We start from the raw sequence: 12,381 nt of genomic DNA, 5'->3' as shown, positions 1-12,381 counted from the left end.
GGCCGGCCACCAATAAACTTCCCTGACTCTTGTCTTGGTTTTGGCAATACCCATATGGCTGGCATGAGCATTTTCTACAATTTTATGTCTTAATTTGACAGAAGGGACAAGTCTACTGCACCTCACCAAGAGGCCATCTAGCTCAGACAATTGATCTTTGACACACCAGAAACTCTTGATTGTTTCATTACAGTCCTTCTTTTGACACCAACCATTACGTACATATCCCAAGACGTGTTGAAGGTCAGCATCAGAATTCAATTCACTGATCCATTCATCCTCTGTAATAACACCCTCCGTGACTGCGCATACTTTTAGATCTTCTGACAGATCCTCATTACAAAAGGAAAAATCGTCATGTTGCTCAGAAATAGTATCACCTGTGAGTCTAGATAAGCAGTCAGCTAAAATGTTGTTAGAACTGTGTAGATATGCCACACAAAATTCAAAATCTTGCAAGGCGACCACCCACCTTCTTATCCTGTGTGAGATGCAATCAATCCCTTTTTTCTCAAAAACTTCCTTAAGGGGTTTATGATCTGAAATGATAGAAAATCTTTTCCCCCACACAAATTTTTTTAACTTGTGAACAGCCCAGAAAACAGCTAGGGCTTCTTTTTCTACTACAGAATAATTGCTCTCAGCGCCCCTTAATGGTCTCAAAATAAAAAGAATGGTATTGTCACACTTCTCCCCTTTTTGTAAAAGAACAGCTCCAATACCTTTGCAAAGCTGGCAAAATCTTGAGCATGATTGAGACAACTATTAATATGATCATACTCCTCACAACAACTCTTATCCCAGACAAATTCCTGTCCTTTTTTTTAGTAAACTTCTCATCTTTTCTGTTTTCTGGCCAAAAGCTGGAACGAACTTATTATAAAACTCTGCCATTCCAAGGAATTTGACTAGTTCATCTTTACTGCTAGGATATTTAAGGTTGGAAATGGCTTCCACCAACGAGGGTTTTGGTTTGATACCTGCGCCTGAAACTAGATGCCCAAGATATTCAATATTTTCCACATCCAGTTTGCGCTTATCCAATCTAAGGGTGAGTCCAGCGTCTTGCAACCTGTCTAAAACTGTGCACAACCTGTCATCGTGTTCTTTGCGGTCAATGCCATGAACCAAAATGTCGTCTTGGTAAACCTTAACTTCACCTAAGCCATCTAAAATACTCTCCATCACTCTCTGAAAGACCGAGGCAGCTGATATTAAGCCAAAAAGCATCCTTAGAAATGTATAGGTCCCAAAGGGAGTGATAAAGGTCATGTGCTCCTAACAAGATGGATGTAATCTAATCTGATGGTAGGCGGAGGAAAGATCTAATGTAGAAAAATGAGTGGCACCACCTAATGAAGACAACATTTCAGTAATATTTGGTAGAGGATAGTGATCAACTATCACCACCTTATTTAACTCTCTCATATCAATACATAATCTTGCCTCGCCATTGGCTTTCCGAACCATCACCACCGGAGAAACCCATTCTGTACCTTCAACCTCTTCAATCACACCATTCCTTTTAAGTTTATCTAATTCAGCTTTCATTTTGTCCCGAACCAAAAACGGAACATTTCTCACTTTAGCTACTATAGGAACAGAGTTTTGTCTTAATTTTATTAAATGCAAATATTTTTTAAGACATCCTAGTTCTTTTGAAAAAACACCAGGAAATTTCTTGGCCCAAACACTATGATCTGAGACCACCGCTACACTAAGAGGAAGATCTCTCAAGCACACAGAAGGAGACTGATTGGGATCCAGGTATACCCCGAGATCCCTTTGATGTTCCCAACTGATAAGGGAATCTCCCTTCATAGAAACATAAATTTTCCCAGCTGTAACTCTGCCCTTGAAGTCAATGGTACCAACAAAGTAGCCTAATAGATTAATAATTTTACCACCATACCCCCTGGGAATAATGTCTGGTTTAAGAAGTTTGACTTTGTTCATTAAATGTTTTTCGAAAAACAATCTAGGTATCAAGGTAATTCTTGCACCTGAATCAAACAAAATGTTCACAGAACATTCATCAATAAATACCTTTTCCATGGGACCATCAATCCCAACAGTATATATTTGACTCACAACCGATTCTACTTGTTCTGGCTCATAAATATCTACTACTCGCACTTTCTTTTGCGTCTTATTTGACCTGCAACATTTTGTGAAATGACCTCTTCTTTTATATATGGAACACGTTGTTTTGCAACCAGGGCAATCTTTTGCATTGGCTAAGTGACCAATGTTTCCACAACGAAAACATTTAAAATTGGTTGACTTTGAGCCAAGGCTAGCATTTTTGTTGTCATTTGAGATACCAAGTTCAGGAACAGATGATCTTTGAGACCCAGCAACTGAGGAAGTTTTAATTTCTTTTACCTCAGGAGTGCTTTTCTTTTCTTCCGAGGTACTTTTACGAATCACTTCGGAACAAGAGTTGGAGTGTTCATGTAATTTGAGTGCCGTGATTACCTCTTGTAGAGTTGGATTGTCCTTTTGCCATAAGTTATCTTTTGCTTTTTCGAGAGAAGATCCAAGCATAAGCTGGTCTCTAAGTCTCTCATCTAAAGTACCAGCAAAGGAACACGTGGAAGCAAGTTTCCGAAGAGCAGTAACATATTGTTCTATAGTTTCATCCTGCTTTTGCATTCTCTTACCAAAGTGAAACCGCTCTAAAACCATGCTAAGTTTCGGAAGGTAATGCAGATCCATTTTTTTTATACAAATTTCATATTCATTGAGAGCATTGGCTTCAGTAAGAGATAATTCAGGAAGATTTTCAAACACGTCTTGCCCTTCTGAGCCCAGACAATGCATAAATAAGGAAGACTTTCTCTCTGCACTGAGAGAAGTACCACACACTTTAGCGTAATGTGCAAAAACTTTCTTCCACTTGAGCCACGGAATGGGGGGATCGCCTGGCTCAGAAAGGAAGAAAGGAGGAGCAGTGACGTTCTGTATTTTTAACACAAACGGAAATAAATATATAACTCACCAGTAAAGTCAAAATATCTATTCAAATACTGTTGATAGAACCATACAATGAAATGTAAATATTGTTGAATACTCAAAATTTGACACAGTATGATTCAGGAGGAAGTCTTTGGTGAAAGGGATTTTGAGCAAGCGCTTACCACTTTAAACACCAAGAAACGTGTAGAAAAACAGCTAGAGATAGAAGCTGACGTTGCTGTGCCGATCAGCGAAGACCGAATCGGCATGTGACAAGAAGGTGAAAGCTGTGCTGATCAGCAAAGACAGGATCAGCATGTGACCATAAAGAAAATCGCCAAAAATGAACAAGCTGTGCCGATCAGCGTAAAACAGAAGAATCGGCTTCAGAGTTTGTGCAGCGTTGTTGTGAAGAGCGCAGCGTTATTATGAAGAAATCCAAGATGGCGGACGCGTGTTCACGTCACAGCGTGTCGACGTCTGCTTTGCGTTTCACGGAGTTTCCTTCCTGGATGATGCAACAGGAGGGTGGAACACCGGGATGCCGCCGTGGAGGAGAGACAAACCTTGAGGGTTGCTAAGCTGCCATTTAAACAACAACAAAACGGTGAGAGATGTCGTTTTTCACTGAAACGATGGTTTCAGATATTTGATGTGGCAACAAATATGATTTATCTTCGCCCCTCAGGTTCGTTGTAGATAAAGAAAATCAACACGGAGGGGTATAAAGTGATAGATAAATCAAGGAGAACGGTAGACCGTTGAAATTTCCTTCGGTAGTTCAGGTTTACACGATAGAGGAAACACAATTTAAAGTCTACCTTAAGTTTGTGATGGTCGCTTTCTTTCTTTTTTTTTTAAGAAATAATCAGCTACCTGGAATCACCATATTTCGATCAGATGAAGAGATGGCAAAGACTGAGTCCAGAAGAGGGTTCGAGTATTTCGGAACCATGGCAGCGTAGACGAGGCGTAGCGGTGCAGACCTGTATTCGTGAGCCATAGAGGGAGAGCAGAGTCCCGAGCATACTGAAGACAAAGCGCGAGAGGGAGAGGGTTCAGCTCCGCTGCTGAGATGGAAAGACGCACGTCCAAGGTGAGGCGTTCTGAGTTAGTGTAGAATTCATCTAATCACTTATTTTGCCCCCTTTTAGGTTATAGGTAGCGACTAAGCTAAATCATGTTTGTTTGGCTCATTCTGTCATGCTTAATTTTAGAATAAAGATGATAAATATCTTTGAATGTTGTTTTTATGAATGAGATTAACCTTTCCTTTTAACCAGGTGCTGACATACAGAAGGATGGGATATGCCCTTCTGAAAACGTAACTGAGATGGGGGAGAGTGTGAATTTCATTTGGGAAATAACTTATAAAGGTGAACCCCCATTAGTGTAGATCGTCGGGAGATGTTAAAGAATCGTCGGGTGACGTTAAAGATAAAAGTCGGGAGACTATAAAGAATCGTCGGGTGACGTTAAAGATAAAAGTCGGGAGACTATAAAGAATCGCCGGGTGACGTTAAAGATAAAAGTCGGGAGACTATAAAGAATATAAGATGAGGTAATTATAGGATAAGATACGGAATCCATTAGATGTTAGTGCTATCTTTGATTGTACAGGCTTGTAAATAGCTTCTTTTCACCTTCTCAGGTGAGTCTTCTAGATATCTTGTAAATAGCGGCCTGAGAAGAGTGTGGTTACGTGACGACTGGGTTAGCTACGGTTGGTAGTCTGCTTGGTCTGAGAACACAGTCGTTACAATACTTTAAGCAGAATGAAAGTAATTCTTTTACAAAAAAATGTGCCACTGACCTCGTCTAGAGAAACATATGATCTGCAAGTTGCAATGACTTCTGCAGAGATACAAGCATTATTATCAACATACTGCCCAGTACATTTCGCAGAAATGTTAAGTCAAGTCTTAAATATATCTGATACCAGAGGCATTGCACATGTATTTAAGACACTTTTTCCGGGACTGTTTGCACCATTTGAAGCAGTCCTCAGCATTTTTCCAAATTTCGTGCACTCTGTGTTCGGCGGCATGCCTCTCATCTTGGGACTCATAGCAGGAATTCTGTTTTTATTCCTTCTGCTCCGCTATGGCAAGTCCAGTGACAAGCAATACCCATACTACCATGGAAAAAGCCCTCCTTGCCATGAGGTAATATGAGAGAATTACACAGATTCTTGGCTTGGCTCGTTTAAGGGATCTGAACACAACTTGGTTCGTTCAAACCAATCTGGCAAGATTGCATCTTACCTGTTCTGCGATGCCTGCTTTGCGGAGAAGAATGCGTGTTGGACGTTTGTCTTGCACTCCTATCAGTCCTGCCATTGGATGTTGACCCTTTGCTAGGTCCGGTAACGACTCATTCATCGTGTTGCCCCCAACGGCTGCCCATTCTGATGACGGCATTCATTGAGGTCTCACCAGCAAGTCTAACTGAGGGTGAGATACGTGATACTACAGGCGCACGGGTACCACCTACTGCGGACATTGCTAATGCATCAAACGCTGACGGCGATGATTCTCATCTATGCACATTTGACCTGCTAACTGAAGTGGTTCTACTTTCGCCTACTATGGTAGACATTTTTTTTTGCCAGCCTAGACGATCTGATGTTTTCTCCTGACACCAAGAATAACTTTTGAATAATTCACACAGCGTCCCCTGAACTCTGAAATTCGGCCTTCGTTTTTTGAAAAAAAAAGTCTAACAAATTTGAACTTTTTCCAAAATAGAACTTGTTGGCACAGAGTAATCTGCTTAAAGTAGAACAAGATTTCTTTTGAAAACTTCCTAATGACAATATTTGGCCTTGTCCTAAAAAACGAAACAGTTTAAATATGCTATGGGATAGTCTCGATTTTATTTTCTGTACCTTAAAGAGACATTTCATGAATGTAATTTCGTCTTTCATAAATGTTGTAATGTATGCTCTCATACTATGCTTCATATCAGTTCAGACCTATTTTTTCATACAGTTTATACTCATTTCACGTGAACAAACCTTTCAAATGCAATTTCTATATTGGGTGGGATTGTAAACACTTGCCTTAGATATCTTCAGTGCTTATACATTAAGTTTTATTGAACTTAATATCGTGGAGTGGGTGTTGTGTAGGAATCTAGGACCCTAGTGTAATTTTCCAGATTCATGCCCATATATAGGTATAAATTACCCGATCCTTATATAGGCATAGTAATCATTACCATATTTAGACTGAGCCTATGCAGACCAAATACGGCATGGCTACTTCCACTAAGTTCCGAGAATCAACAACGATTTCTTGGAAAACCCCGCCATCAGCAGCTAGGGACTATCCCTTGCCTGAATACCAATTTATCTAGGAAATCATGGAGTTTTCAAAGAACTGAGTCTTTGATGACGTTATTATGTCCAATCATACGTCAAACTTGGCACCTTCAAGGTATAAACATGCCTACATTTGCCCAGACAAATACACGGTGGTTTGGAGCAGTTCGACTATCTACTTGCCCGACGCGCCCTGCAGCAGCAAGTGCCGAAGGAAGCCGACCCTCCAGCTGACGCACTGAGAGACGCTGTCTTTTCTCTTGCCGAGAAATCTAGTGTTTCCAACCTACCCTTGCGGGTTGCTGGGAAATAGAGTCCTGAGAGAGAGATACAAGACCTCCTTCATTCTAAAACCAAGGTACGGAGCTGATTAGACCCTTAGAGAATTCTTGGAATAGAGTCTTGGCAAAGAATACTAAAACTTAAGCTACACCTCACTTACTTCTTCCCTTGTACTAGACTTAGGTTAGATACACCGGGGTAGGCGTATTTTAGAAGCACCAGTTGGGTAATTTTAGTCATTCTTCATCACTGTATGTATTTTACTTATTATATGTTATTTTATATGGCTTAGAAACCATACCATGCTTTTACAGTACTACTTTATAATACTTTTTGCATTATATGCTTTGTACTTTATAACCAGTATTACGATTGTAGCAGTACATTTCTTATGCTTGAGAAAGAAGACTGTTCAATGAATACTTTTTATTGAAAACACCCGTCTCTCTATTTCTATTTCTCAGCACCTCTGGTGAAACGAAGCATGCACGATTGACTGAGTAAAATACCTATCTATTGTTTCCGCGACTCTAGAGATTGATTTCTTATTCTTGGGAAACAAAGTTGTCATGTTTATGCGGTTGTCTGAAACTAATCCCTTCTTGTGAATTCGAGAAGTGACCTCTGAGCTAGCTGGCACTCACAATTAAGTTTAATATATTCGGTAGAGACCTAGTCGACCTCAGTCCTACGTCTAAACTACAGGATATATTATTCCAATGCGCAGAGCCTATGGGAATATAGGAACTACACTACACTACATTACCTCTTTTTTCAGGGGCAGGACACAAATTATATTCTTTCTCCTGCAGTACTGACTCTTGCGCCTTACTGCAAATAGCAACCATCTCCTCTTCATCCTCTTCAATAACAAGCTCAGATTTGATAATTTGTGCTCATTATGCACAGCTGATGGCCCAAACGCACCTGAAGATCAACCTGCAGACCAAGGGGTGGCCCAAAAACACACAAAGCTTAATCTGCATCCAGATCCTAATCTGAATTCAGCTCCCTGGCACCATCTCCTTTCCCTGGCATCCTCACCCCGGTTCCAACACTGCTGCTATTTCCAGACTGTGAAACATTGCCTAAAGAATAAGTTACTCACCTTCGGTGACATTATTTCTGATGGATATTTAATTTTCCTACTGATTTCTCATTTTATAAATACTCCCTCTAGGCTTCAGAATGGTATAAAACCCTTTTTCCCAGCACTGACTCTCCAGTGCAAGATGGTGGTTCCATGCAGCTCCAACCTCATCTCCTCTTCCAGGCGGGATGTCATTGGATTATATCTGTTGCTGCCAGGTATGCTGATGTCAGTTCCTGATTTTGTTCGGCTCCTCATTGAGGCATGCAGAAAGGAGCGGAGAGAACAAAGACTGTGACAAATAGAGCATGAACATTTGCACACCTTGTTATGAGGAAGCTGTGGGAAGATTATGTACCAACTAGAAGTATTGTTATCGAAGGTAAGCAGCTTTTTGTAATGGAGACATTTTCTCACAGAATCCTCAACAAAGGCTCACTGGCAGGTGAAACTGCTGGTAAAAACCCAGAACTCATGCAGCACTGCCTGGGCAAAGAGCCCATGATGCATGCCTGATAAGCGAGGCTGTAGTGCTTTGCAAAAGTATGTACGGATGGCCATATAGTTGGTCAGCAACCAAAGGGGCTGTGGAAGCAGTTTGAAGCCTGAAAGGAGTATTCCTAAATTGAGAAATCTGTGTGCAAGATGCATGCATCAGAATTACATCATCACTATTTAACAAGACTCATCTTCATTTATTTTACTCTAACTTTTTGCCAATTTATGTTATCACTACTTGTCATAGGTATTTAGCAAAACCACTGTGCAAATGTGCTGCGCCAAGGTCTTATCTTAAGACCAAGTTACTAGACCTCCCTGGAACATGCAAAACTATACAAGAGGGGTTTGTCTCACTTCAAAAAACATATCTCTTCAGATAATAACTTACGAAATTGCTTTAAAAGGCTAAAAGAGTGGACTTTCCATACTACTCAGCACTTGCTTTGGACTAGAATGGACATGCTTAGGCAGTAACTATCCCACAATGTACCAACATGACATTTGTGGGGCTCCAACCATCTTCCTGTGCTTCAACATTTATGACACACTCATCTAGACAGAAGATCATTCTTAATCATGTCCAACAAACTCTGGAACGACCACCCAATAAACATGTACCACATCCCCAACACCTGTCCTCAGGTGGTCTGAAGTGCTGCAGTGCTATGGTTCAACAACCACCACAACACCTGCATCCGCCACTATGATAATCGGAACCACCTGACACTTGCCTTGACCTCCACTGTTTCAGTCAGCCTGATCAATGGAACCAAAATACTCTCACACTTCCCACGGACCACTAACGCAGTCCAGTCATTATTCCAAAACGTCTTCAGTGACAGGACTTTGCCATAACAATTTAAAATACTGAACTTTACTAAAAGAAACCTGCTAAAATAATACAACTCTCATAAAAGTCATATGAATCATAGAAATGCTCACAGGGAATTTGACACTGGTTAAGAAATCTGTACTTACAGAGCTGTATTCTGCCTTTTGAAGGATGTAGTCTGCAGATGTATCGAATAAAAATATACAAATGACAAAAGATAATGAATGGAGGTGGAGCAAAGGGTCTGTTGTGGTAATCCGTAATCAGGGTATAACGCTGAAACCTCCAGACCTCATCTGTGTGATCTTCCACCTCTGCAAATGTATTACTGAAAAAAAGCAAAATGACACTTATAAAAACATGAGACAGTGTAACAAGTAGAGAAGAATAAAAAGGGAGAAAAGCACAACAAGAAGCCTGAAACTGAATAAAAGACGGGAATAAGAACCTACAATCAAGAACCCATGGCGAGACAAAGCAAAGAAATAGAATAACATAAATAGTATCAAACTGAGAAGCAGATGTTGCAGAACCAACCTAGACATCACAAACAGGATACAGCATACAGTTACAGACGGTCTGTGAAAGTAACAGCACAAATATTTGAGAGGTAGAAGATATAAGAGATGTATCAAGAGAAACAGGACTAAGACATGGAAAATAAAACTAAGTGACATAGGTATTCTCTAATATTACAACTACTTTTTCTAAAGGAACGATGCATTTGCTACATGGGTTGTCTCTTGACTATAACAAGTGATTATAACAGCAATGAGAAGAAGCCAGACAAAAGAAAAGCAGGAAACCCATAAATGCTAGAACCCTCAAGAGGCAAAAAAAGTGATTAGAAGTAGAAATGTACACAGTAGAAATAGAGGGAGAGCTGAAAACAGAGCAAGCAAAGATATCTGGAAAAGCATGGAAAGTAACGCAAAAGAGAGCAGGAACAAACAAGAGAAGGGCAACAGGGACATAAAGTAGATTTAGGCAGAGTGCAGAAACATTCTTGGACTATCGGTACTATCCATTACTTAGATTATCTATTCTATCCTATTCTGAGCACTTGTATGCCTGTATACATCCCAGTGAAGGAAGTGCGGTACTTAAAGAGGAAATTACAGAGAGCCATTCCGGAAAGGCCAGGTTTTCAGTGATTACCAGAAAGCAAGTTCCTTTTTGACTGACCAAAAAGAAAAAGTGAGGTTGTTCCACATTATATGAAAAAAGCGCACCCTACATGTTTTACTCTCTTAATGACAGGGATCATAGCCAACTAGGGTTTAGAAGAGCAGCAAAATCCTGGGTGTGTAGAAGGATAAATGTGAGCGAGTGATCGAAGGCCCTTTATTATGAACTGCCCTATGGGCAGTGCAGATCAACTTAAATGTAATCCTCTCAGCCACAGACCGCCAGTGGAGGATGCGTAGTGCTTGTCGGGCAGACTGAGGTCTCTGTATGTTGTGCAGCATCCGAGTGGCAGATTCTGCAATTTCTTTAGTGTGGCTAAGGGTGCTCCCAAATAAAGTGAATTGCTGAAGCCCATGTTAGAGAGAATGAAAGCCTGGGCTACCTGCCATTTTGAGGTAAGAGGGAGAATTTTGTGCAACAACATCAGAATACTGTAGCAAGTAACGGCAGGTTTTACAGCTTGGGAGTCAAATGTAAGAGATTTATCCAGCCCTTGGAGCAGGGGAGACCTAGGCAGCTTGGCCAGCCCAAATTAAAGTATGGATTGGGACTGTTGCCTAGGATCATTGCACCGTTTCTTCTCAGTTTAATTTGAGACAGGAGCTCTTCATCCACTTGGCAACAGTCTCTACACAGCGGCCTATTGAGTAGGATGCGGAACTACGACTCTGGGAAAGGGAAAAGACCAGTTGTGTATCATCCGCATAAGACATAATTGAGATCCCAAAAGAGAGGACGATGTCAGCAAGAGGCATCATAGGTAGACCAATAAACAGAGCAGGAGGTCTCAGTAAGGAGCCCTGGCAGATGTATATTCGTCCTCAAAGATCTGAAAGGTCCTGTCTTCCAAAATTATCTATTCTTTTATCTGTTGTAGGTGAGTCTACCTGCACTGGGCAGACATCATGTTGTTGTTTACCTACTGAAAAACCCAATTCTATATTTTCTATATCCACAGAGGGACAAAGTAACCACCTGTTATCTTGCTACACATTTTAACATAATGGCCAAATTAGTATGTCTTATTGTGAAAGAGACTCATCTCACAAGTGTCCTGGCGAATGCAATACATTAAGTTTAATTCTCCTCTGATCAGCTGAAATTGACTGTCTTTGCACACCAAGCTTTGGAGTCAGCCCTATTTACTTGCATCTCAGTGTTTTCTAACAATTTGGGCATCCAAAATAGCATGTACTTCATATTCATTTTCAGTATTATTCTGAACTGGTGCAGTAGTTATAGCATGATGTTTTCTTCACAACACATATACATGAAACACAAGATGAGGTTTCATGGACTGGGGCAAATTTAACATACAGTTTCATGATTCACAATAAGATTAATGGTAAATGAAACAATACACGTGGATTGCAATTGTGTACCCAGACTTTTCACCCATTGTACATGTTACATTTATCCTTAACTTTCTTTCTCTATATATGTTTGAACTGACTTTTTCATTTCTAGAAGTTTATCTAATTGTTATTTTACAGACAACATTGATGAAGGAGAGAGTAAATCCAATGTTATAATTCAAGGCTGATGACTCTACATTCAATACAAGGGCAACATAACATCCCTGTAGCAGAATGCTCAGTGTTCCTATATGGTAATGCTGCTAACCACACCATCTTACTACAATCTCCTATTTGCAATGATGCTGGATTTCTCAAATACTGCTCAACACGTTCATTCAAACCAGAATTTGAAGTAAACTGGCAACACCAGTAATTTATAAAAGCCTATGGGATTCCATAGAAATAGATTCAATTATGTCAAAATATGTGCTAACTTCCTAAAAGAGGGAAACCCAATTAATGTGTCAGATGATCAAGAACTAATTGAATTACTAAACAATTTCGATTTTTGAGTAACTCTATCACAAAGTCCATAGACTGTATACCAAGGCTTAGTTGGTATAAGCAATCGTCTCTTAAGCCCCATAGGTCTTCGGTGTTAACTAATAATCCAAGCACAAATAAAACATGTCTGAATGTACTACTTATCATCTATAAACCAAGTTAGCCATCAACAATTTTTGTTCACAATAGTGTCTCCACTCCTCAAAAAATCTATTTATTGCTAACATTTCATAGTTTTTAATGGTGTAATTTAACTATGCTGGAGAATATATGAAATAAGTAGGGCACTTGATGCACCCTTCATGTCACACAATTTCTCTGGGACAACACTCCTCCCATAGCATGA

The 12,381-nt window shown here is 40.1% G+C and overlaps 1 protein-coding gene across 5 annotated transcripts in view; it reads right to left on the bottom strand.

The window, feature by feature from the left end:
* The window catches only part of LOC144773613 (transient receptor potential cation channel subfamily M member 2-like), a 1,994,366-nt gene that overhangs the window by 642,544 nt on the left and 1,339,441 nt on the right, over positions 1–12,381 (bottom strand). For all 5 annotated transcript variants that reach the window (XR_013600026.1, XR_013600027.1, XM_078658754.1 and 2 more), the window contains one exon: positions 9,132–9,313. Coding sequence is in view for 3 of the 5 variants with exons in the window: in XM_078658754.1 (XP_078514880.1) it covers positions 9,132–9,313 (182 nt within the window). In the remaining 2 variants the exon portion in view is untranslated. The remainder of the gene's footprint in view (positions 1–9,131; positions 9,314–12,381) is intronic.

This window comes from Lissotriton helveticus, chromosome 8, assembly GCF_964261635.1.
Source record: "Lissotriton helveticus chromosome 8, aLisHel1.1, whole genome shotgun sequence".
In the NCBI taxonomy this organism is placed as follows: Eukaryota; Metazoa; Chordata; class Amphibia; order Caudata; family Salamandridae; genus Lissotriton; species Lissotriton helveticus.
Note: the sequence above shows the minus strand (reverse complement) of the source record. Positions and strands in the feature narration are given on the sequence as shown.